Below are 26,629 nucleotides of genomic sequence, written 5' to 3' on the forward strand. Positions count from 1 at the left end.
TACACACACACCGTTATATACCAACATAAATACAGTACCTTGAGTAGATTTAGAGGAGAATTAGCTAAAAATTTGTAGAGCTCTTATTTCCTTTTAGCCAACACTTAACCTTGGTTGTAATGGATATCAGCTGGCAATGTGTTCCTTTATGGAGAAGGCTGATTGGCCAAATTGAGACCTAAAATGTGCCATTTTACAGTATTTTACATTCAGCATGCTCCTAGTTACTCTGTTACTGTCTTGTCTAGGGTTGCACACTTGTGACAAAGATATGTACCAGAGGCACGATATTTTACTCTTAATAATTTATCATCTAATCATCATTTATCACCTCTTTATTATCTAAAATAACATAAGTGACAGTAAACTTCACTGGGAATTTAATCATCATAAACTGGGTGCGCTGCAGCGGTCATGATGTTTTCGTGACATATGTCGTTTTGTGAGTCACTGGCAATCGACCTCTTCAGTCATGTTGATATGAGTATGTGTGCTTTAATTCTATTTCCATGCATTTGTGCACAAATCCAACAGCGAAACACTCATCAGGGATATTTGTCTATTCAACTTCCCATTAATTTCTCTTATGCCATCCACTCTAATCCCCCCTTTTTCACACCCTTGCTGTCATGTGAATTTGGACATGGACCCAAAGTGCCTAAGATTCCTCTCAGTAGCACAAGAATGTACTGTACTCCCACGTAGGGGCTACTTCTTTGCTTCTTGTTGTCTTGTAAAGACGTTAGCACGTCAGGTCTCTGAGGTGAGTTGAAGAATGCAACAGAAGCTCTATGGGTTTACCAGAGACACCAGTCAGCGAGAAGCTAAAAACTTGCAGCCATGGAACTGTGGAGGACCGGATCATTTTATTGTGAAGGACTGAGAAGTGAAATAGGCTCTATCAGAGTACTCAGATTGCATTGTTATGTGACACTCCAGTAACTGCAACGATTTGATCCAGGAATGGCTAAAGATGGAAAGTTTAGCCTGACTCGTACACATGTGAATAGTCTTGTCAATCCATTATTCAAAGGCCTTGGAAAAGCTCGCTCTAGTGTGGTCCTCCACACACCAGTTCATCCATCTCTCTCTATGTTCTCCTGGTCACAAACACTAAAGAAAGCCATCTGAAAAGCTACCAGCAAGGTTTGGGAACACAAATCGCTGGAGACTAAGGATGCAGTCAGGTTAAGTCTTTCTCCAGAACTGACGCTAACCTCTCCCAAGCTTCAACACAGACTCATCAATTGCCATGTCTCTTGCAGCCCTCCATCCAAGAGTAGTTACGTGTTTGCTCAGCAGTGTGTCAGTTAGACTGTGGAGCTGTCAGCTGACCTAGGCCTTCCCAGAGACTGGGCCTTTTCATACATTTGCAGGAAGAGTTAATTATTTTTCAAAACCACATGAAAGCCATTCCTCAAAAAAATTAACCCCCGAAAATGATGAAACGCACCCTGAGCTGCTCCACCATGCAAATAGTGTCTCTGTGCTCTGGCGCTATTTGCACTTGTTAATATGCATACAGTTGGGGCAAATTGACACTTTTCTATGTAAATGAACCTAAAAAAATCTGATCCACATTCACAAACAGGTCAGAGGTCAAACCTGTTGCTGCACCACCCCCGGACTGTCTGTGTGTGTTTGCGTGTGAAGGCAGATGATGACACCATGCGCCTGTTCACGATGACTTCCCCAGCTGTGAAATGAGAGAGTGTGTGCCAGTAGAGGGGGGAAGGAGGAACAGTTGGTTTGCTCATCTAGCTGTTAACCAGCCTTTTGATGTCCCCAACATAAACAGCGTTATTTACAGTGCAGGAGGAGGTAGTGACGAGCTGGAGGTGACAGGCACTCTCTCGCTCTTAGCTCAACGACCCCCCCATCAGTCATGTGTGTTTCTGTTGTTTGCCAGTTGTTTACTGAGAGGGAAAGTCGACTGTTTTCACACAGACTGCTGTCCAGTTCAACCACAGTGCTCAGCCACTTGAATTTAGAAAGTGAGGCCACATACACAAAAAATCTGTTTTCATTTTTAAACCCATAACTTTTGCTATGTTTACGCCTAGTGTCCACATTACTCCAACATTTTTAAACCCCTAAAACTGAGACTTTTGGAATTCTGCGCAGTATGTCTTTTAATCTGCATCTTATAATGCTACTAATTCCTATATGCACAGCAGGCAAGATACTATTCAAGCGCTTTGCGTCATCTGCGTTTTCAGCCCTACGTGGGTCTGGTTGCGTTGTGGTTCCCAACACAGGTTGATCCAAGTATAAGAAGGGCCCCATACTACATACAGACAGAAGACTCGGTCCAGGAATAGGCCATTGGAATTGCAAATCTGTAAAGTGACTGTGCTAAAATTGTTGCTTTTCTGGAGTCATCATGTCAGGTTTGTGCCACCACCCGGGCCTTTGTTTTTAATGTTGCTGGGTAATCTGCTGCCTGTGGTCACAGTTTGGCTGCTGTCAGAGTGTCCCTGCTGCTGGAATGGCATGGACTATGGAGAGCAGATAAACACAACCACCTGTGTTCAGTAACAGGTTCATTTCATTGTGTGTGTGTGTGTGTGTGTGTGTGTGTGTGTGTGTGTATGTGTGTGTGTATGTGTGTGTGTGTGTGTGTGTGTGTGTGTGTGTGTGTGTGTGTGTGTGTGTGTGTGTGTGCGCGCGCGTGTGCACATGCGTGTGTGTTTAGGTCACTGTGACTTTGACACGTGGAAAGTACAAACTGCTGGACCATAACCTGAATATAACCAGGAGTATCACGCAAAGGATTTCACAGGTTATTCTGTCCTGCGCTAACTTAAAGCTGTTGCACGTTGACTTCAAAGTTAAATTCAGATGTTTGGCAGCATCAGTCAATGGACACATTTTTCAGCAGAAGTTTAATAAGAAACAATAATCTACCATTTCATTGCACAAATGTCTTCAGTGTGCAAGAAGCCATACAGACACAAGCATTTCACTACCTGCTTGTTGAAAGAATTGCTTTGGAGCTGCTGCTTTCAGGCTGCCTCCAAACTGTTGAGTCACAGACATTTGAGAGACACATGCCTTGCTTCTGTTGGATAAAATATGTCTGTTTGATGGATTTACTCCATCATCAGATGGAGTAAATCCATCACCTCCAACCAGTTCAGTCTGTTCAAACAGACGTATTGGACACAGATCAGCTGGAGTTGGATTCATCATCAACCCTGCACAGGGAAGGGAAGCTTCACACTGAAAAACAATTCCAAACCAACTGAAATAGACAGACACACCTTAGCAGTTAACTGATGAGATCATAGACATCTATGTGTCCCCAGCTGATCATTCAGTGGCCCAGGATGCTGTCATTAAGTCCAACATCTCCTCACATCCTGAAATACACATTCCACACTCACTCTGTTTTCCAGGTTGTCCACTTCTGACAGTCAAAAAACAACTCACACCCTCTGTGATAGATACCAGATTTGCTGAAGATGAACCCTCCATGAGCTTTCCTGTACCCTCTGGATTCACTTTACTTTATAGCTTCAATTCTTTGCAAAGCTTTGTGAACCCTAACCCTAAGTCATACGTACAGTACAGACCAAAAGTTTGGACACACCTTCTCATTCAAAGAGTTTTCTTTATTTTCATGACTATGAAAATTGTAGATTCACACTGAAGGCATCAAAACTATGAATTAACACATGTGGAATTATATACTTAACAAAAAAGTGTGAAACAACTGAAAATATGTCTTATATTCTAGGTTCTTCAAAGTAGCCACCTTTTGCTTTGATTACGGCTTCGCACACTCTTGGCATTCTCTTGATGAGCTTCAAGAGGTAGTCACCTGAAATGGTCTTCCAACAGTCTTGAAGGAGTTCCCAGAGATGCTTAGCACTTGTTGGCCCTTTTGCCTTCACTCTGCGGTCCAGCTCACCCCAAACCATCTCGATTGGGTTCAGGTCCGGTGACTGTGGAGGCCAGGTCATCTGGCGCAGCACCCCATCACTCTCCTTCTTGGTCAAATAGCCCTTTCACAGCCTGGAGGTGTGTTTGGGGTCATTGTCCTGTTGAAAAATAAATGATGGTCCAACTAAACGCAAACCGGATGGAATAGCATGCCGCTGCAAGATGCTGTGGTAGCCATGCTGGTTCAGTATGCCTTCAATTTTGAATAAATCCCCAACAGTGTCACCAGCAAAGCACCCCCACACCATCACACCTCCTCCTCCATGCTTCACGGTGGGAACCAGGCATGTAGAGTCCATCCGTTCACCTTTCCTGCGTCGCACAAAGACACGGTGGTTGGAACCAAAGATCTCAAATTTGGACTCATCAGACCAAAGCACAGATTTCCACTGGTCTAATGTCCATTCCTTGTGTTCTTTAGCCCAAACAAGTCTCTTCTGCTTGTTGCCTGTCCTTAGCAGTGGTTTCCTAGCAGCTATTCTACCATGAAGGCCTGATTCACACAGTCTCCTCTTAACAGTTGTTCTAGAGATGTGTCTGCTGCTAGAACTCTGTGTGGCATTGGCCTGGTCTCTAATCTGAGCTGCTGTTAACCTGCGATTTCTGAGGCTGGTGACTCGGATGAACTTATCCTCCGCAGCAGAGGGGACTCTTGGTCTTCCTTTCCTGGGGCGGTCCTCATGTGAGCCAGTTTCTTTGTAGCGCTTGATGGTTTTTGCGACTGCACTTGGGGACACTTTCAAAGTTTTCCCAATTTTTCGGACTGACTGACCTTCATTTCTTAAAGTAATGATGGCCACTCGTTTTTCTTTACTTAGCTGCTTTTTTCTTGCCATAATACAAATTCTAACAGTCTATTCAGTAGGACTATCAGCTGTGTATCCACCTGACTTCTGCACAACACAACTGATGGTCCCAACCCCATTTATAAGGCAAGAAATCCCACTTATTAAACCTGACAGGGCACACCTGTGAAGTGAAAACCATTTCAGGTGACTACCTCTTGAAGCTCATCAAGAGAATGCAGAGTGTGTGCAAAGCAGTAATCAGAGCAAAAGGTGGCTACTTTGAAGAAACTAGAATATAAGGCGTATTTTCAGTTGTTTTACACTTTTTTGTTAAGTACATATTTCCACATGTGTTAATTCATAGTTTTGATGCCTTCAGTGTGAATCTTCAATGTCAATAGTCATGAAAAGAAAGGAAACTCATTGAATGAGAAGGTGTGTCCAAACTTTTGGTCTGTACTGTATGTGGCTGAACGTCTGGACTTTGCTGCACTGAAAGAATTACAGACTTTTTCAGAAGTTCAAGAGTGCAGAGGGATGTCCACATGTACAGTTATTCAGGTCCAGAACGGTGCTCAATCAACATTTTTGCAATCTCAAGTAGGCCTGGGCGATAAACCGAAAATTTACCGATACCAAAATTTACGACGATAACCGACGTCATTTTGCCCATGTCGGTATATTCGGTGTGTAAAAAAAAAAAAAAAAAAAAAAAGTCGTTTTTGTCTTGTTTGGCTGTGTGTGTAGGTAGGCTACCGGTATATTCATGTGTAACTGTTGCCAAAATGCAACCTCGGCTTATTTTGTGAATGAACACGAGTCAAACCTTTGTGTAAAAGCATAATTACGACGAAAAAGCCACTTTTAAGATTCACCGTAGTTTCGTTTCCAGGTCAAACTCATTTACAATGGAGGTGCACGGGTCAACTTTTCTGTAGCATCAAAATCGCTATTTTTAAAACACTAAGAAGACTCGACACAACATGAAACTTTGCTCGTAGTATCACCAGGGTCTCTACACCTGAACACGAGCATTGAGAACATCGTTTGTGGACACAAAGTTTGCTAAAAAGAAGGTTTTTGAACAACTCGCGTTAGCTTAGCCGTCCTGCCAGTCGAGATGCGTCGATCCCCGATCCCCGATGTAACATGGAGCTTTCTCCTTCATGTTACGCCGCACTCGGGGATCGACGCATCGCAACTGGCAGGACTGCTACTGCTAATGCTAACGTGAGTTGTTCAAAAACCTTCTTTTTAGCAAACTTTGTGTCCACAAACGATGTTCTCAATGCTCGTGTTCAGGTGTAGGGACCCTGGTGATACTACGAGCAAAGTTTCATGTTGTGTCGAGTCTTCTTAGTGTTTTAAAAATAGCGATTTTGATGCTACAGAAAAGTTGACCCGTGCACCTCCATTGTAAATGAGTTTGACCTGGAAACGAAACTACGGTGAATCTTAAAAGTGGCTTTTTCAGTTCTGGAGGAAACATTGTTACATGCCTCAGATCCTGCCTGAAGCCTGAAATGGTAAACATGCTAGTGTTTCTTAGCAAGAACCTGGAGTAAACACTAGTGTGTAGAGTAGAGTGATCACATGCAACCATGAGTCAGATTCACATCTACAACACTAGTCTGAGTAAACAGGTCAGGATACCAAGTCTGCTGCTCCTTTTTGAAGTGCCCTGTTCAAGCCCCTCTTATTCTTAATCATCAGTGCTCTTATTTGTTTAAAAGAGTTTAAAGTTGTCACCTGTCACATGGCAGTTATTTGCAATAGTTTTTTCAGTGTTTTATTGACATTTTTGTTCATTACATTATTTATTATTTGTTTACAAGTGACACTACCTTTTTTTTTTAGGCGTGGGGGGTTGGATTTTGTACTTATCGTTCATTTATCGTTATCGAGGTGAGTTGCTCAATATATCGTGATATTGATTTGAGGCCATATCGCCCAGCCCTAATCTCAAAGTTAACGTTAAATCATAATTTCTTTAGTTTTGAAGTTCAAATGTATTCATGGTATGAGGTTTGATGTAGCACATATACAGACCAGTAAAACACTGCAGACCATAGACCTAAATATCAGGATGTGTGAGATGATGTGATGGGTCAGACAGGCATGGCAGGCATTCAAATCTATGCAACCAAGTGAGGTTTGAAGTCCTGTCTCATAACACATTTTAATCCCTCACGCCTGCACCCTCACAACAACATGTTAAAGGTGAACACAGACATTGGTGTGGACTGAGTTGTTGCTAATGGTTACACAAGTTCAGGGAGCTGGTAGTCTTATTGTTTGGTTGATGGCTTGCTGCCTCAAGCTGAACAGTAGATCTTTTTTTATTGTCATTATAGTGGACACAAGTACTTCACTCTGGAGCACTTGAAATGTTAATATATCTATATATAGCGTTAAGATCAGTAACCCTGTGATGTCAGAGGAGTCCTCTACTGACCCGCTGCTCTGTCAAAGCAGACCCCAACCACACATCTTTACCCTCCACCGCACCTTTAACTTGTGTGAACGAGAGCTTTGAATACGGTCTTCTCATTTGCGGTGGCCCCAGTGTTTGCTGTCACGGTTGACCCTCTTGTGCCCATTCACACCTGATGACATGGATATCCCAGATTATGAGGCCTGATGCCACTAAAGGGGGTTCAGACAACCAATGTGTCGCCGTAGTGGTTCAGTCTCGCTCCAACAAGCCAAAATTGACACATAGCTCCCCCGCCTGCAGCACAGTGTCAGTGTCCCACAGGGCACCAGAGGCCTGTTTGCTTAGATGTTCTACTCTGCTGACCTGAGACTCAGAGACACAACAATGGCCTCCGTTTTTTGTTCTTAAGGTAACAATTGAATAGCAGATGGTTGATCTGAACTAATATGGTCAGCACTGAGCAGAGGCCCAGTGCTCATGTGTCTGAGCTTCCCCCCTCCGGAAACCCTGGAGTCATTTTTTTATCATCACCCTAAGAAGTCGACAGCAATTTGGGATTGTTTGATTTGATTTTGTGGCAGGACTGAGGTCTGTGTTTTGGAGTCTGTACCTCCTGGAAGTGCATCAGCAGTGACTACCTCCAAGTCTAAATCATTCATTCAGATCTACATGGCCACGTGAATCTCAAGTCACTTCTTCCCTGTAGAAGACAGGTTTCATCACAGAGCTCTGTGCATGTATTCAAAGAGAAGAAGAAGAAGAAAGGGAAGAAGAAGAAGAAGCAGAAGAAGAACGAGAAGAAGAAGAAAGGGAAGAAGAAGAAGAAGAAGAAGAAGAAGGAGAGTGTATTTTTTATATGTTGTTGGACCATCCCCTGAAACCCCCACAATCACAATCACAATCACAATCACGCACAGACAGAGTTTGTGTGAGTCTGTAGAATGCCCTGGGGCAAGTGCTGCAGCACTAGGGGTGTGGTGAGGGGGGCGTCATGGTTAATTTCTGTGACTGTCTGTGAAAGTCCACATCCCCCTCTCTGAAATGGGATTGAGGAAACCCAACACCTGTCTCTTGTTTGGTAATGTAGGATAATGATTCTGATTGTTTTTCAGGCTTGTTTTTGTCCTTAAAGGTCACAATCCCTGGAGACAATCATGCTCTTTGCACTGAACTCTTTGTATGCATGGTGTATGAAGGGATTTAAACTAATGCTGACATGTAACAGACCAATAGTACTACATGGGTGCTATTCAAATACAGTTTGTGCATGTGGGTTTAAAGTATATGGCCCAGGTTTGACCTCTGCTCATCTACACTTTTTAAATTGGCACTTGAATGAATGATGTTTGGAGATGCAGATATTTAGTGTGTGTTGCTCTACACACATTGGTTTGTAAAAAAGATGCAGGTCACCTTTCAGCATCTTCTCAACATCTTAATATATGCTGGAACACTTCATGGAGACCACAGAATCTCAGCCAAACCAATCATTGTCAGTGTCACACTCAGTTCACTATTGCAAGGACAGAAGACTCCAGATAAAAATACTATTCAATCCAAATAGTGTTCACAGCGCTAAAGGGTTTTTGGCCCAGTATGTGCTGGGGCTAGCTGGTTAGCGTGCTAACTTTGGTAGATATATCTGCAACACAATAGACATCATGATGTGACATTGCTATTTCTTCACGGTCTGTTAACTTTAGTTAATTTGTGAATCTTGTTTTATTGAAACATAATTTAATTTTAAGTTTATATCAGCATGTCAACCATGATCATAACAGGATTGTCTCCATCATTCAGTGTCATCAAAGACTCTGTCCTCTCTGCTATGAGAGAGATAAGTCCCAGAACAGAAAAAAGATAACCAGATCTCAGGTTAGATACAAATATTTACACCACAAAACTTCAGAATGTAGTACAGTAGGAAAAAAAACTGGCAAAAACATATGTATATGTTATAACTCCCTCCATTGATTTATAACATTTTAAAATGAATACCCTGAACTTGATTCCCAGTTGTAGCTTTACCTGGGTTATCTCTGTATTTTAGGTACAGAACCTAGGTGGCATGCAGAGCTCCTCAATAGTGTGTGTGTGTGTGTGTGTGTGTGTGTGTGTGTGTGTGTGTGTGTGTGTGCTTGATTCTAGATCAGATAGGCAGATGTGTAGGAAATCCCATGAAGATCACACAGCAGACCTGTGTGTCGGTGGGCAGAAGACATCTGGAAAGAGATGCACATAGATGGGGAAGAGAGCCACAGAAAGAAAATCCAGAGCATTCTCTTGGTTTAACATCACCAGGACAGAGACAGTCAGCTGGTGACTGTAGTTCCATTTCTCTTTTCTCTGATTTCTTGTCACATCTTTACTATCGAATCAAAGAAAAAATATGAAACAAGTATCAGAACAGATTGTGGAAACCGCTACTGTTAATTGTGGTTCAACTGTCAATGGTTTATCATGGCCAATATTGATATTACAGTATTTTTAAAAGTTTGCTTAGAGTCAATGTGTCGTTTAGTCAACCACTTTCATCAAGACTGAGGCTTGCATGGCAGCCTCTGCCGTCAGTGTATGAATGTGTGTGTGAATGGCTGAATGTGACAGTGTTGTACAGCACGTTGAGCGGTCAGTAGACTGGAAAAGCCTGATAGAAATGCAAGTCCATTTACCATTTAGCAACAATGGATGGCTTTCGACTTTGCAAAAGCTCCATCAGTCGACATATTTGGTTTTGGGTGAAACTCAGATATGGAATGGATTACCGTGGAATTTGGTACAGGCAAGGTGCCAAGAGGATGAATCCTAACCCACAGATTCCACTGGATACGGTACAGCTAAGGTACGGCTGCGTTACAGCTCTGGTACGATTTTGCTCCGTCTTACGACCGCAGTTATATGTATGTGTTATAAACACAACAACACGAAGTGTTCCCGACCGACGGATTAGAAGAAAAGCTCGTATTTGTCTCTTTTTTGAGGTTTTTGTGTTTGTATCAACACGGAGTGTTTTATTTTGAAAATCAACCGGATGTCTTGTTGCTGTTTCGTGTCTGACTTCCTGTCTGCTCTGTGCTAAATTCGGCTGAATTGCTGCGTTGTGTTGCGGCGTCCGCCAGAATAGAAGTCCTGCGTATCTGATCCTCAGGGCTGCGGACTGCCGGAGCTGGGACGCAGCAGACACGCAGCGCAGCGGACCTGGTGGAAGTTAACACATAGACTAGAGTGCTAGGGATCAGCTCCGCCGCCGTGCCGGAGCCATAACGCAGCCGTACCGTGTCCAGTGGAATCTGCGGGTAAGGATGTTGCTGATCCCCTGGTTTGTACTCAATCATAGATACCAGTCACCTAAAATCCATGCACTTCTCTACTCTGGGCTGAGACCCATCCTCCATGCAAGGTTGGTGGAAACCCGTTCAGTGTTTTTTGTGTAATCCTGTTGACAAACCAACCAACAAACCGACAGGTGTGAAAAAGCTCTCCCTGGTGGAGCGACTGTAAACACAGTCAGTGTTTGGACTATAAGGCACGATACAGAATGATCAGATACAACACATCCATGCACAGGTGATTTTAACCAGAATCACAGCACCGGAGCTATCGATGACGTGACTCCAGTTAACAAAGAATATTTAACAGCTACTGGACAGATTACCATGAATTTGCTGAAGACATTCATCGTCCCCAGTAGATGGTTCCTTGTGTTTCTGGTGACTCCCGTGATGTTTCCTTTAGCAACCCTGTCAGGTCTAAATTTCCACTTAACCAACACATGACAAGGTACTGTAGGTATCCATGCCTACTATATGTAGCATCAATAGTGCATGTATAGTTTGTGGTGTTATAGGGCAGTGAAATGTTTGTGGTGTCCCAAACTGCTTAGCATGGGTTTTCACATATTATCAATGCTCTACTTTAAGAGCCAAACATGCGTGGTCCACATGAGAAAGTTAGTTTGTTGTTAGATTATTTCCTCCCTGGACGGTAGAGGGGTGGGAGAGAAGAAAGTGCAGAAGGGGTCGCTGGTGGTGCGACGAAGGAATGCGAGAATGTCATGTCAGTCATAACTCTGCCAAGCTGGAGGTAAACTGCTGTTTTTGTGGCCAGGCCTGTTTTTCTCATTTGGGGCTGCTCCGTATGAAACCTGAGTCCATGGTGTGATTGAGCTTTTCATTTTGTTTGTCTTTGCAGCGGACGTGCCATCCCTCATCAGTCGTTACTATTTATTTTGATAGGCTGTTTGGGAAGCCAAGTGAGACAATCCACTGAGAACTGCCCCAAAAGTTTACCACAGGAATTACAATGTGTCTCTGTGTGGGCATTAACTAGCCTGCTGGTGATACTCTGTCAGGCTAAATAGCAACAAATAGGTTTTGTGCAGCCCATAAGCACATTTAGGTGATGAAACACAGTATAATGATCAGTTTGATTATAATTTCAGTTTGAAGTTTTCCAGCTGTCTTCATTTCATTTGATCATCTTCCATCATTTGTGCTCCATACTTACATGATAACATGCCGTGTACAGTACATGTCTGGGTGTGTAGTTATACCGTTACCCTTACAGTCTTACCCTGGTTTAGAGTTATGTCATGGATTACTGTAATGTGGTATTTAGGGCCTCAACATATTTAAATGATTCATTAATAATAATTATTATTATATGTATAGTAATAACTTATTTTCAATTCATTGATTAATCATTTAGTCTTTAAAAATGTTGCTGAAAAATACCATTCAAAATGTCCTAGAGCCAAGGGTAATGTCTTCAAAAGTCTTGTTTTAAATATTTACTTTGAACTGACAAAGCAGCATATCCTCACATCTGAGCACATTTAGCGTTTGCGCTTTACAAATTACTTCAGCTATGAAAAGATGAATTGAAACTGATCAACCCATGTGCTTGTTTAATGGGGGTCATGTGACACAATTTGAATTTAAAATTTCCATAATATATAAAGCATCATTCTCATATCTCCCTCTATCATGGAGACCTGCTGGAGCATTGGCTGTGCAAAAATACACATTAGAGAGATATATGGAGAGAAACCTTAGAGATGTGTTGATATTGATTTCTCAGGCATGGACGGATTCACCTGCAAAACATTAGTAAGTCAAAATAACTCATCACTGACTTTTTTCTGACAGAAACAGCGGTCTGCTGGCTTAAAGTCCTGTGGTTGTTTGACCCACCACCTGTCCTCCACCCCCTGTCTACGGGCTCTTTATACTATTTCACCTGTCTTCCTCCGTTGTTGCAGTAATAATCACTGCAGCCACTAGAGGTTTCCGTCTAAAAAGAAAAATACATAGGGGTTGTATAAATGTCAACCTATATGGTGGTTTTCTTGATGAGGATGGGGACTTCCCCCCCATCCTTATCAGGGGATGTTTGCAATACAGACCTTTTCTCATGAAACATTGGAGTTATGTTACAGCCTATAACTCCAGCTCTGCATTTTGTGTCTTTGCATGTGTAACTCTTATGTACATTTGTCTTGTCAACTGTCAGCTTTCTGACCACAGGGTAATTATTTGGCTATCAAGATGAATCACCCTCCTGGCTCCACAGGAACACACGCCCACCTATGTGAATGGAGTGACCTTTAAACATGTTGCATTTCCTGTGTCCCACAAACATTTTCTGCTCATTTGTCTTTGCTCTGACATTATGTTCAGTGTAAATATGGGTTTCACTTTTCACCTGAAGCTACATGTAGAGTTGCTATGGGCTATTTTGAAGTGATTGTTTACACCCATCATGTCTCCATGTGTGCTGACTAATGCCTGTGATGACAGCTCCCATTCTGAGCCAGGCCTTATGACATTCAACTGTCCCTGCTAATGGCAAACAGCACACTTAAATATGGATAGATGATTGAAGCTGTTTCTCCAGCACAAACATTGTGGCGTGACTTTTTGTCTGGTCAGGGCCAGTTTCTTGGCTACTCAAACTTAAGTGGAGGATTGATATCAAAGCATCTTTCATGGCATATAGATTCAACCAAGGTGAGCAAGAAAATGGGAGCTTCACTTTCCCATGGTCTAATAAGCTGTTTCAGTGGTAATATCAAGATACATGTTCCATGATCTGATACAAAAACAATAGAGACCATTTGTAATGACAAGGTGCCAATAACCCGTTACTCGCCACTACCTTTAATAACTCTACCATTACAGCCCATGTTACCCTCTTAATTTTGTATCGAGGTGTACATTTAAAGACATTACATGATGTAATGTTTTGACCTTAAACTAACAGCTTCAGTCATGTTGATGGTACAGTGTGTTGTAACAGGGTGAATGGTGTCTCTGTCTCTTGTTTCTGCTCTGTGTTCTAACTTCAGTGAGAGGATCACAGCGTTACATACATGTTTACTTCAACATACAAGTTTTCAACACATCACATTGTTATGATGTCATGAGTTCTGTTGTAGTCAGCACCTAAATTACACCTGACAAACTGCTACACACCTGGGATTTGTATTTACACTCAGGAACTGTGGGGGGGCGCCAAATCACATAAAATGACCATTTCTACATAATGTTGCTTTAATTATATAAGGCTACTCAATATTCTAAACTTGGACTTTCATGCATACATATGTTCATATGTTGGTCCAGACATAGGTGAGCTGATCAGAAAATATTCACGTGGATGCAGAAAGTATAATTTGGGATGTATTTCACAGCCATATTGACAGTTTTTGATTTGTTGGTTGTGTATTCATGAAGCTGTATGGTAATCTTCTTATTATAACTTATTAAAAGTATCAGTTATCAGCAGCTTTGGTCTCAATGTATGTGAGATTGGTTTTGCTTTTTCAGAACCTATTCTTGCCGGAAATGCAATTCTCAGTGCTGGCTTCACTCCAGATTTACTGGCAACCGCATCGGGCTTCAGACACCCAGAGCGCTGCTCTGTGTAAGGTTTTAGAAAGAAGGGTGGGTAGCGTGTGTTGCGGGGGAGGCTGCACGGTTTCTTGCCTGGGTGTTCAGAGAAACTGAAATCCAAGCTCTGCTGTGGTCCCACCATCAGACTACACGAGGGGGGCTTAGCGGAATCTCAAGCTCATCTTTCAACTTGGTGGAGCCACAGAAACACTTCAAGGACGTGGGTGTACAGTGGCCAACTATTAATAAAATGCACAGGGAAGGCCTGGAGAGATGCTGTGGCCTCTCACTTTATAAAGTCAGGACCAAATCTAATCCGCATATCCACATTCCATTCACATATCAAATTATTTCATGATAGCATTTAGAAATATAGTTTTTTGTGTATTTTCTTTCACTTCCTCCTTCAGAGTTTGGTTTAACCCTCTGTGATTAGAGTCGGACCCCTTTGGTCCCCTCGAACCCATCAGACTTGTGATGTTTATGTTGGTGGTTCTGCTTTTGTTATTAGCCTGACAGACGAGAGCTATTAGAGCGAGAGCCTTCGTTTAACACTAAGAGTAGTATAGAGCGTGAAGCTGGACAAATGCCAAACTCCTTCAGCACACATGGTAAAAGCATCGACTTAACCTCCATTATTTCAGCAGTCTCTCTCCCTCTCTCTCTGTCTTAGCTTCTGTTTTAATAGGTTGCATAGCGTAGTGTGCCGGCTACCATTTCTTCTGCCTGGTAACTCGATTTAAGAATGAAATCGCCTCTTTAATTCCTCACAGCACCTCACTCTTAAAGTTGGCAGAAGACTGATTTATAAAGTCACATGGGGGATGAGTTTTCCAGCCCCACTGGTCCTCAGGGACATCTGATGTCGGTGATATTAGCGACGTGACAAAGCTGAACTAGAAGTATGTGCCTAACTCAGCACAGTAAGATGACAGAACAAAGTACACATGGGAGTGATTTGGTTGTTTTAAGACCGCAGAGTGTCAGGGAAGCGACTAATTGACATGTTCAATCCATCCTGTGATTACATTCCTCAAAACTATGATGTATGTCTGCAGCCCTGCAGTGAATAACTTTGAAAAACTGACATGAATTCCTGAGGCTCAGAGTTCCTCTTAATGTCTTACTGAAATGTAGATTTAAGGATAATTCATAGATCCAGAGTTTTAAATGCATCCAAACTAGGCCTACCTGTGTGTCACATTTTCTGGCTTTTTTGACAGTTTTGCTTTTAAGGCTGCACAGGGAATTTTTCGCTGCAATGCTGCGAGTAGCCACGGGCAAAACTGGAAGAAAGGCTGAGGTCCACTTAGGTCTTCAGAAGAGCTTCATGGTAAAACACTAAGAAGGAAGCTTGACCTGTGAACAGCTGAGGTAAAAAGCCACTGTCACAAAGTATTTTGATTTGACTTGATTTGAACTAAACACTGCTGCAGCTGCTTTAATGTGGCAAAAACACAAGTTCAGTAACCAGCAGAGCAGACAGACCACAGCAGCCACATTATCTAAACCCTTTATTATTAAAGACAAAATTAAAAGTGAATGCACCTGAAATATGTTGGTGATGATTATGACAAGTAGGATGTAGTCTTAGATTTAAGCTGTGATGGAGGTTTGTTTGCCTGTTAATGAAGTGGAACTAACCTGCAGACATCTTAGTTACTTGTCCTGTTGGATAACTGATCATGTTTCTAGCTCTGTCACTAAAAGAAAGGTTTTTCTTCAGAAATGTCACCACATTCATAACTGATTTAAACGATTGCTAAATTATGAAAATAAGACCCAAGTTAAAATAAAGCAGAATTAAGAAGGCAGTGTTATGAATGACTAAAAGACATCATAACTGCTGCTGCTTCTTGTTGACGTTATTTACTGCCTTCACTTCTTGTTTTATTTAATAGAGCTGTTTTTGTGAGACTTCACTGATAACTTATTAATCAGCTTCTAAAAACAATCATACTGTTTTGATAATGTCTCAGAGGACTCTCTTCATGAAAAATGTGGATATACACACATTAAGCATCAAAAGACAGAGTAAGTATGCAACCTGCACAATGCACATACTGTTGTCTTAACCCTTACATAAAGCACGGGTGGGTTTACCTCAGTGAATTTGTTGTTTTAACCTTTGCTGAGATGCCATTTGTCTGGGCTAAGTGATGGGCTGCAGGGTCAGGCAGAGGTGGGGTTTCCCTCCCATGACAGGCTCTTGTAAATGTCAGGGCTGAGAGGAAGAGAGTGGCGCCTGCTCATATCAGATCTGCCACGTGCTCAGCATATTATTAGAGATTCAATAGATGATTGAGAATGATGCTATCATGTGCTTAAGATAGAGGGTGGGATTCCTGCACAGTGAAAGTATGGAAATCTAAGTAAGACAAAGCAGTTTGTAACACTGGTATTTCACATTATACATCATTTGTGGATGTGACATGAGTCAGTGGGGACAGGACTGTGAGAATCAATCATTACTAAACACAGTTAAATCTATCAATCAAACAATTGGGAAAATCTGGAAAAAGTAGTGAGTTGTGACACTGATACCCCAGGAAACCTGCAAGGGATTGTGATTGACTTGCTTATTTCCTCTCAAAGGAAATTTGCATTTGTTAAAGACATTGTTTTTTTGACTGAGATAAAAAGATTGATACCACCTCCATGTGGCTGCATTATTGATGGAGTAAGAACCAGAATATTTAAATCAGCATAAAGACTGCAGGGGAAACAGCTTGCCTGGCGCCGTCCACAGTTCAAAAGTACACCAACACCTCTGAAGCTCACTGATTTAAACTACACATAGCCAAACAACTGAGTAGGTCCTTTCCCAGTGATTCCAAAAACACCATATAGTGTATCACCATTCCCATGACAACATGACTGTAGCAGCGCACCAGTGACAGGTGTCCTGGGCCGTCATGGTACGCTCACAGTCTGGTTTGGCTTAAATTAACTTCCAATTAACTATAATTAACTTCAGTTATGAATGAGCCAACGTTACAGATTACTTTAGTTCTTTAACATATGTGACGTAACTTTACTATGTTAGTAAATAAAAAATCATAATCATAATCACCATTGACACAAGCAGCAGTCTGCAGTCTCTCTTTATTTACCCTTTATACAAAAAGAAATTGCTAACCGTCTCCTGGATCTTGCGCCATACTTAACACACAGGCATGGAAGTGGTTTTCTTCTGTTTCTCCAGCCCTCAGAAAGAAAGCTAATGAGCGTAAACTGTACTCCTTTCAAAACTGTTCCTTTACTAGATGTCTTCAGTGTGTTCATTCTTTCATCTGGCTTTCTGTTTTGGGAGAGAAGTCATCAAAACATCAGGAAGGCTGGATTATCCATTTAGAGAAGGATGCATTACAAATAATCTGAACATATTAATCAGAGCAAAGAGAAAATGAAGACACTTGACATCATGGACTGACAGAGAATCTGAATCAAATCCCTTTCTCTTTAGTAGATCCTTCTTTGGTTCAGTGTGTGTCCCTCATCTCCCCCCTCAGACATCCACCTGCCCCACCCACAGCCTCAGGGGAACACTTCCAGAAACCACAAAATCCATTTGACTGAATCTTGGTGATTTTAAAACCCCAAAGCAGATGAATTGTAACTGCTATCTTTTTATTTCCTCACACTGTCTCTCTGACTTCCCATAGCTCTGCTGCTTCCTTAGCTGGTGACATCCAGCAAAGGAAGTGGGAGCTGGATGACATATTGGTTTTCACGACAGAGGCTGCTGGACTTTTGAAGGTTATTTAACAGCAAAGGAGCCCCTCTTGGGTTACAGTTTTGGGAGCTGGGCTCATCCCAGCCAAAGGCGTTTAGAAGGAGATTTTTCCAGTGGCTCTGTTGATGAAATTCTTTACATCCTTCTTTTTTCCACTTGGTGAGTTTCCTGAACATAATCACTGTATAAAGACAGTCTGTCTCAATCTCTTGAGCACCTCTAAATGTCTAAATTCCTACTTTTGCTTATTCGCCAACCTGAATTATCGACATTTGTTTCTTCACTGCTTGTCAGTGAGGTTTTGCTGTGAATCAGTTCACCTCTGTCTGTTTCCTAAACCTCTGGAATCACCACATGGACAGTCAAACTCATTTCTTCTGCTTCCACAGATCTTTAGTCTCCTAATACCTGCCCTAAGGTCTAGCAACAATTCACTGTGTACAAAAGCAAAACTTGAAAAAACCCTCAGTGTGCCTGAATGCAACCCCACAATTAAGTCAATGAAAGAGGAGCAGGGACCCTGACTGTGCATATCTGTTGGTTAGATGAATTAGCGAGTGTGTCCTGGGGCACTGATGTTCAGCCTAATTTCCTAATGATAGACTTCTTTGGTAACTTCCCAGGCTCTAGGTAAAGTGTTTGTTGCATGAGAACTAGGAACTAATGCAGTCAAATATAATTTAAAGGACCTGTGTATATGTAGTAAAATTTAGTATGCCTTTCATCACCCAACAGGTTAGTCCACAGAGCTGTTCTTGTAGCAGCACATTGCTCTGAAAGCTTTCAAACTCTCCAACTTTGGAACTTAGCCTCTACTTTTTACCTGGGCGTAAAAATAATGACGGGAACAAAGGACAAGCCAGAAATTCCCTGTCAGGGGGATGTCAGGAATGGCTTGGATCAACAGTCGGGTTGGATACCATTCACATTTGAACCAATACCGGTTTTGAACCGATTGGGAATTTTGAGTTTGAAGTTTGACCTCTTGAGCTTGCTGTAGCGGCTCAGTGTTGAAGCCACACTGCAGCAGACTGACTTCAGTCAGCAGTTATAAATTCATTTCTGGAGCATATAGAATGCTGCATATGTCTGCAAAAAAGACGCAGCCAGTGGCTGACTTCTCACTCTGTCTCTCTCTATGACCTTACTGTAATGATGCACACTCAGTTACCACTCAGACAGTCAGTCAGTCAGACAGTCAGTCAGACAGTCAGGCAGTCAGTCAATCAGTCAGACAGTCAGACAGTCAGTCAGTCAGTCAGGGCTTTGACATTTATATCGCTGCAGTTCAGTAAAAAACTTCTTGGACTCATCAGACATGACTGTTGGAATGTTATTCTGTGAAACTTTACACGGTGATCATATGTCAAATGTTGTATTTTCAGCTTGTTCTGCTGCCCCCAAGTGGCCAAATGAATGTATTATTGCAGCTATAAGTGTGTGATTTAAGTTGAGGAAGGAAAAGTGAGAGGGTAAACAAAGGTATGATTCAACCCCAGTCCCACTCATTGGCATGAATTGCTTAAGGAAGCTTGACTTCTCTCCAGACTGAAGTGGAGCAGTGGGGGGTTTAATAGATGCCTTTTCCTTCTCCAGAGAGCAATTTCAGAGAATAATCGTTGAGTCAGGTTAATGGTGGCTTTTTTGGCACCGGTACAATGTCGTCATTGTGGCGGTCTGCTGTAAGGACTGCTGTGTAATTATTTAATCCCAGGCTTACTGTTGTTTTTTGTGCTCCAAGGCCCTGTGGAAAATATTCCAGGACCTCTACAAAAGGATTGGGCTTTGAGTGAAAAACAAGTTGACCTACTCAATTGTCCAATTGATGGATTGACAAGAATGGCATAAAATTAAACAGCTGGAGAGGGTTTAATGACATTAGATGCTGTTTGTATGAGACAGCGTAGGTAATTTTGCCTCCAATTGATTTGATGCATTAGATATTTTGCAGAACTTCCAGTGGCAATAAATGGTACTTTTACGGTCTACGAATGGATATTCCATCAGTACGCACAGCATACTGTTCCCAACCTTAAGCCAAAGCGATATCACCCTGAGAGTTTGCAAGTGGCTTTTCAGCGGTATTCAGAAGCATCTTTTCACATTAGTACGCTCCCTTTACTTCACAATGGATGTTTTCTCATGTTATGACATCAGGTTAGCATGGAGCCAAAGAAATCACAGGCAGCTTTAAAACTATGACTTCATGTTTTACAGGGCAACAAAGCTATAAGGGCTCCATGAGAATGGCTGTGCTGTCTTGTATATACTAGGCAGAGAATGGGGATGAAGAATGGGAGCCTTTGTCTAAACTCCATCTGCTAAGCTGTGTGCTGCTCAGGACATTTCATCTTTTTACTGGACAGGCTGGAAATGAACAGTGATGAGCTGATAGTTTGTCTCAATGAGATGTTTTGTAGAGGGCTCTGAACCTAATATTGATTCATCAGGGTTTTATTAATTCCCCTGTGGATTTAGAAAGGACATTTTTTCAATAGTCAATTAAATCCCCAAGCCTATCCACATTTTAAATGTTTCATTTGGAAACTGAAGGCCTTCGTGTGAGAGGGGAGATCTTTACAACAAATGGTGAAAAGGCATGAAATTTAAAAAATGATTTTTCCAGGACTCAATAAGAGGTGGAGGCGTTTTTCCTCCCCTTGACAGAGAGTGCAAAAGTTCACATAGTTTTATCCTTTGATAGAAACACACCCTTCAGTAAATCCCCTCAACTGTTTGCACAACTGCAGCTAAAAATCCTTTAAGTGTGAAAGTTAATTTACATAGCGTAGTATTCTTTTCCTCTGGAAATCTGCACATTTGAATAGTTCTGGCTTCACAGCCAGGTGATTAATGCGTGGCTGTGGATTAGATTGGACATGCTCTGCTGACAATGCAAACAGGCCTTTCACTTTCCTGTCACCATATCTTTAAATGAAACCTTTGACGTCAGAGTGGATTGAGTTTTTGCATAACGTGGACTAAGATCTCAAACACACCTCACACCACCTGCACAACCCATCAGGCTACTTTATTGGTCCAAGCTGTCTGATTTACAATGAGACATCTCACATATCCAAATGCAGCACAGGTTATATCTGCACCAGGGCTTTAAAAAGGTAGAAGTGTCCCCTATTTCACTTAGTTAATAGCTTTGTAACTTTAAATTCAAAAATAATGAAAGAGCTGCACTCACTGTCTGCATCAGCCTCAACATTTTCCTCTGACATCTCGCTCAGTGTGGGAAGCTCAAATGCTTTTATCACAAAGATAATGTTGTACTGCTATGTTCTAGGTTGTAAGTAGTATAGACATCATGAATGTGACAAATCATTATCATTTCACCGCCTACCGATTAATCACCAGCTACAAAGAAGCTGGATAGTGAACGCAGGGCCATATTTCAAGGTAAAACAACATTTGACTAGCGGATGGGTTAGCTAGCTACAGTTAGACTAAAAGCATTCAAGCATTTCCCAATTACTGTTTGATAGTGTTACACTAGACTGAATCACGTCATCATGATGCTGCACCAACAACAGTCACCAACAGTCACTTCCATGTAGACAGCTGGTGGTGGATTTGCATTGTGCAGATATATGAAATTAGCACATCTATGGATCTAACAGAGACGCCGTGATCTAACTGGGTAAACCCAGACTGTCATTTTATTTAGTCTGTGGCCCAACGGATTCATGTTCCTGGGGGCTTGCCCTGAGAGTGACATCAGAGGAAAGTGGCCCCGTGTGTGTCTGGTCTATAGCCAGTTCAACATCCAACACTCAGTTCTTAAAGCAAGTCATATGGCCTTCATGTTTGTCTTCCAGGACTAAAACTGTCCATGTCTGCTTTCTGACGTTTTATCTTTCAATCATCATATTTCCTCGGAGTCTCTGTTGTACTCAGCGAACAGAATCCTGACAGCCAAAACATTTGCACCGGCTGCTGCTGTGTGTTTACAGGGGCAACTGGAGAAGCCGGGAATCTGAGAGAGCAGGGCGGTGGGTTTTTGGGTTTGGATATCTTCAGAACTGAATTCCACAGCTTATTCCTGGTTGCATATGCTGGACAGAGATAGTTTCATGATGGCAGCCCACCAGTTTACTCTTTGTGACCCAAAAGGTTAAGTGAGCTAAGAGGGGACACTTGGGTTGATTTAAGGTTTAGAATTATTACAGATGCAGAGGTGAAAGCCATTATATGTTGCAGTATTCTAGTAGAACACGGGGAAACTAAAGTTTATTTTTATTGCATATTATTCACTATTACAGCAGAGTATCTCTTCATCCCTGCTTCAAAAACATGCCAAAGCCAGTCTTGAGTATTTGACTGACTCTCTTAGGAGAAGAAAAGTGAGAACACTGATGACTTTGCATGTTGGCCAATATATTAGATCTCCATTTTCGCCACATCTTACCAGAACCCTTACATAAGCAGAACAACAGGTGTTAGCAATAGTTACACAGCATTAAGCCCAGCAGAGGAGAGGAGAGGGCTCGGAATAAATGATATCAATGCAGTCCAGCAGATTCCCTTTTAGTGTGTGTGTGTGTGTGTGTGTGTGTGTGTGTGTGTGTGTGTGTGTCTGTGTGTGTCTGTGTGTGTGTTTATGAGCGTAAAGTTTGTTTCATGTTGTGCCCACTGCTATTTTGCATGTAAAGCTGTTGCCTCAGTGCCCCCATGTCAGGCGCCACTTGCCGTGCTATATTTGAAGCGCCTTCCCCCAGGCCTTCCAAAGTGCCTTTGGATCAAGGTGCTCTACAGTCTGTCCCTTGGGTGAGAGGCTCCAGCCAACAGGAAGTGATGGCAGGCCCAGAATGCAATAATCTTGCTTTCATGTTGGCCTTCCTCACACTTGCATGCAGAGGTTTAAGCTTACCCTTTAGAGTGGATTGCAACTGCAGGAACGAGAGGAACAGCCATACCCTGCTGTAACTGAGGCTTCATGATCTTGTAACAGAAACCTCACAGACTAGAAGATTGTGCGTGCTTTTATTTTGTAGCAAGTAAGGTAGCAATTTAAAGTTATAGTCCCTAAGAGTGGTGGTGGTGTGTTAAAGTGAACTTGTTTATTTCTCTTTCAGTTTAAGTCTAACTGTAACGTTTAAAGATGCTGCTGTGCTGACTTCATGTCGTGTGTTGCGTTGCAGCGTCTTTGATATCTACACAACAGCGACATCTCAGACTGACTGCTAGTTTTGAGAAAACTCAAGCTGTAATTTGTCTGTGGCCCAACAGGTGAATTAGGTCACCAAACTATGTAAGTGAAAGAGCTGTTATTAATGAGGTATTAATGCAGCAAACATGCATTTTTGATGAATAAGATGTATGTAATTTGTATCACAGGGAGCAACATGCCCTGTCCCATTCCATAAGGTCTTTTTGACAAGGTCACTAGCACACAAAGGGCGAGAGAGGTGACTAAAAAATGTACTGCATTATGTATGCATTATTGGTTATGATTGCTGCAGCACTGGTTTGGGGGCCATCGCTGGCAGTCAGTGATATCTGCTCCTGTCTGTTTTAGTCAAATTGATCATATTAGCGGTGGATTCTGACCGAGGGTTGTATTGTAACGCTTAAATGCAGTCAAACCTCACCTTTGACTTTGCCCTTTGTTTGGCCTGAGGTCTGTGTGATAAAAACAACACTTTCCCAGTCAGCAAACAACTCAACTGATTAAATAAGCACAAGAACCACACCTATAAAAACAACAGGAAAAGGGGAGAAAAATGTTCAGGTCCATAGGGGAACATTCGTCACCCTGACTGCATCGTGGCTAACTCCTGAATGTTTCTGCTTGTCTCAGAACTGTCCTTGGGCTGAAGGACTGACCAAAGGTTCTGCACTCCCTCTGGTCAGTTGTATGAAATCACTTAAATACTAAACATCTACTTCATTCCTCTCCTCACCTATTTGAGTTATCCATAAAATCCCCTATCCCCATATTTTATGCGTATGTAAAGTGTATACATTGAGCTGATAGCAGGCTTCCAGGCGAAGGATCAGACAAAATAAACCTGCTTCGAAGGAAAACATTTATTTGACATTTCACAGAAGAGATTTGTCATTAGTGATTTTGCCCACCTTGCTGTGATTGACGTCACATGTTAAGTGACCCCTGTCTGGATTCAGCAGTAATTGATTTTGTTGGTGACTCCCCGCTCTCTCTTTGTGCTTTTAAAAAGGTCAACAGGAAGAATATTGGTTCTTGTGAAAGGTCTATTTCACGGGGCTGCGTGTGCTTCAAGAGCAGGGCCATATGTGTTGGATGGGAGTTGCTGAGCCAGGTATAATGTGAACCACCAAAGAGGGCAGAACTGTGATCAGGTTTTACATACTCAAGAGTTTCACATTTTTTTTCCACATATGAGAAAACAAGTTTGTTTGTTGGACAGTCCACTGTGGATTGTCAATGCCAAAAAATAAAAAAATAAAAATGTTGTAAAATTTAGTTAATATTAACATATTAATATAGCCCATTCAAACATGTGAGACGCAGATACTTTTAATGGACATAACCCATCCTGTATTCCAGATTGAAGCTTTGACAATAGCTGTTGACGTACAGAACTTTTGTCCCCTCCTTCTGGCAGTGAGAGTCATTACACACACACCACAACATTGTTATGACGCCATAGGCTCCACCTAGAGTTACTTTAACAGTTGATCAGTGACAGTGAACATAATAAACAGGTAACATAGAGCGCTGTGTGCTGGCGAGGCTCTGTAAGTCCAGAGGGAGCTTAATTATGTCAAACTGACAAACAAACAAGAAAACATGACTTCATTTGACGGGTGTTCAATAACAAAAGTTGGGTGCCACTGATTTAAACCTATGGAAACATATTAAGTAAGGAATGATAAAATATGTATTTATGTAGTCAGTGTAGCACAGGTGGACTCTCAGAAGAGTATCTCATTGTCACATCGACATATATGCAGTGACTGACAATGACTTATTATATCCCGTCTCCTATAAAAGGAGCAGCAGACAGGCAGGCAGAGTGATGAATCAGTTTAACCCTGCTTCTTACTGGGAGTTGGACCCTGTGCCTGAATGACAAAGGCCTTGCTGCTAGGGCCAAGGGCCTTGCATTAGTTTGTACTAGGCGTGGTGGAAATTGTTTGAGCTGCTCCTCTGTTAATCCCCAGCTCAGGCTGCAGATGATGATGTATCATCTGGCATCTCCCTCACTTTCTCTTTCCTTCCATCAGTCCCAGGAATGATTGGTAGGCAGACTATTTCCAACGCTGCCAGGGTAGTGAAATGTTTTCAGGTTTCAGGGTTCACTGTGGCAGTCCAAGGGGACCACACATGTAGCTTTTCAGATGCACAAAGATCGAGAGCCCTGAAACTGATACTGGGTTTATACTTTAATGATTCAACTTGGCATGTTGTTGAAAACAAGGCCTGGCTGTGTCTGGGGAAGAATTCCTAGTGAGGAGTAGACATTAGTAATGCCCTGTTGTTGTACTGTCATTTTTGAGTGTTCTTAAAGTTTACGTCTCTGCTTTCGTCTTGGAAAAAGAAAAAAAAAATAGGCTGCAGAGAATATTTCTAAAACATTATAGTAACAGCCGACTGTTATGCGGGGAATTGCAGGTTAATGTGTCCAGCTTATAGTATTTCATACACTATGAATGAATCAAAAACATAACATCTGAGGTATTCATACTGCCTGTATTTAATATATGTTGTCATGAACTATAAATCTAAGTATTCTCTCTCTCTCTCTCTCTCTCTCCCTCTCTCTCCCGTTGTCTTACAGGACCTCCAGTAAGTAGACCAGACGCCTTGTGTGACCTGCATGTGGTAAAGTGAATTATTTTTGCACTTTGATGTGTAGTAGATGAACTGCAGAGTCTGCTCCAACATATCTGATGTCAGTGTACGGCCTTGTCTGGATGCAGTGACAATCATCTTCATTTGAAGTACCTGGCCTTGTATGCAAGACGTGGTGGCTAGCTCTGTGACCTTCACAGCAGGAATGTTCTGGGTTTGAATCTGTGTGAATTTTGCATGTTCTCCTGATGTCTGTGTAGGTTTCTTCCAAAAAGAGTGACCTTATACTGCCCATCATTGTGAATGTGACTGTGGATGGTTGTCTGTCACTGACCTCTCCAAGGTATTCCCCACCTCTCGCCTGCAGAGCGCTGGGATAGGCTTCAGCACCATGAAACTCTGCACACCATCTTTGGTTGAATGGAAATGGAAAAATGGAAAACTTCTTAATTCCTGTGCCTCAATGGCACAAGGTTTCGGAGCTCAGCTCAAAACATCTGGCCACTATGAGTTTGACTCTTGTACAGCCGTACACCTCTGCCAAATATCCCTCCTTGGAAAGTTTGAGGGATAGTTCCTACAGAGGAAGTTTTAAGGTACATGAGGTCAGACAGCGAGGCACATTTTCCACTGTCCCTCACTTCACTTCTGTCCACAGGATCTGAGCCTTTTAAAGTTCCCATCAGGTCAAAATAAATATTCAAAGCATTTCTTGCTCGATGTTTCACCTATACAACACTGGCAACATAGGCATTGTGGGCGGGGGGGTGGGAGGGGGGGGGGCAGTGAGCTCACTGCTCACTGCTCACTATGACACCTCTGGACCGGGGCCACACACCTCTGAGGATGGTGAGGTTAACTTATTGTTCTGAGGTGGTTTGTGGAGACAGATACCAGTAGTTTGTTACTAAAACAAGCACTAACCGTACTGTGGTTAAATGTAGCTGCTGTTAGGCAGTAAGCTCAGTTAGCTCTGTGTAGCTATGTCATAGCTGTTCTATTTGCTTACTCAGCCCAGGGTTGACGGGAGACAGACCACTCAAG

The 26,629-nt window shown here is 42.2% G+C and overlaps 1 protein-coding gene across 1 annotated transcript in view; it reads left to right on the forward strand.

Annotated features, from left to right (window-relative positions):
* The window catches only part of LOC311270682 (collagen alpha-1(XXV) chain-like), a 76,688-nt gene extending 51,054 nt beyond the window's left edge, over window positions 1–25,634 (forward strand). The window contains exon 3 of the mRNA XM_084375747.1: window positions 25,572–25,634. Coding sequence (XP_084231873.1) covers window positions 25,572–25,624 — 53 coding nt within the window. The 3' untranslated portion in view covers window positions 25,625–25,634. The remainder of the gene's footprint in view (window positions 1–25,571) is intronic.
* The last annotated feature ends 995 nt before the right edge of the window (window positions 25,635–26,629 follow it).

The sequence above is a fragment of the Pagrus pagrus genome (genome assembly GCF_965226575.1).
Source record: "Pagrus pagrus genome assembly, chromosome: 15".
In the NCBI taxonomy this organism is placed as follows: Eukaryota; Metazoa; Chordata; class Actinopteri; order Spariformes; family Sparidae; genus Pagrus; species Pagrus pagrus.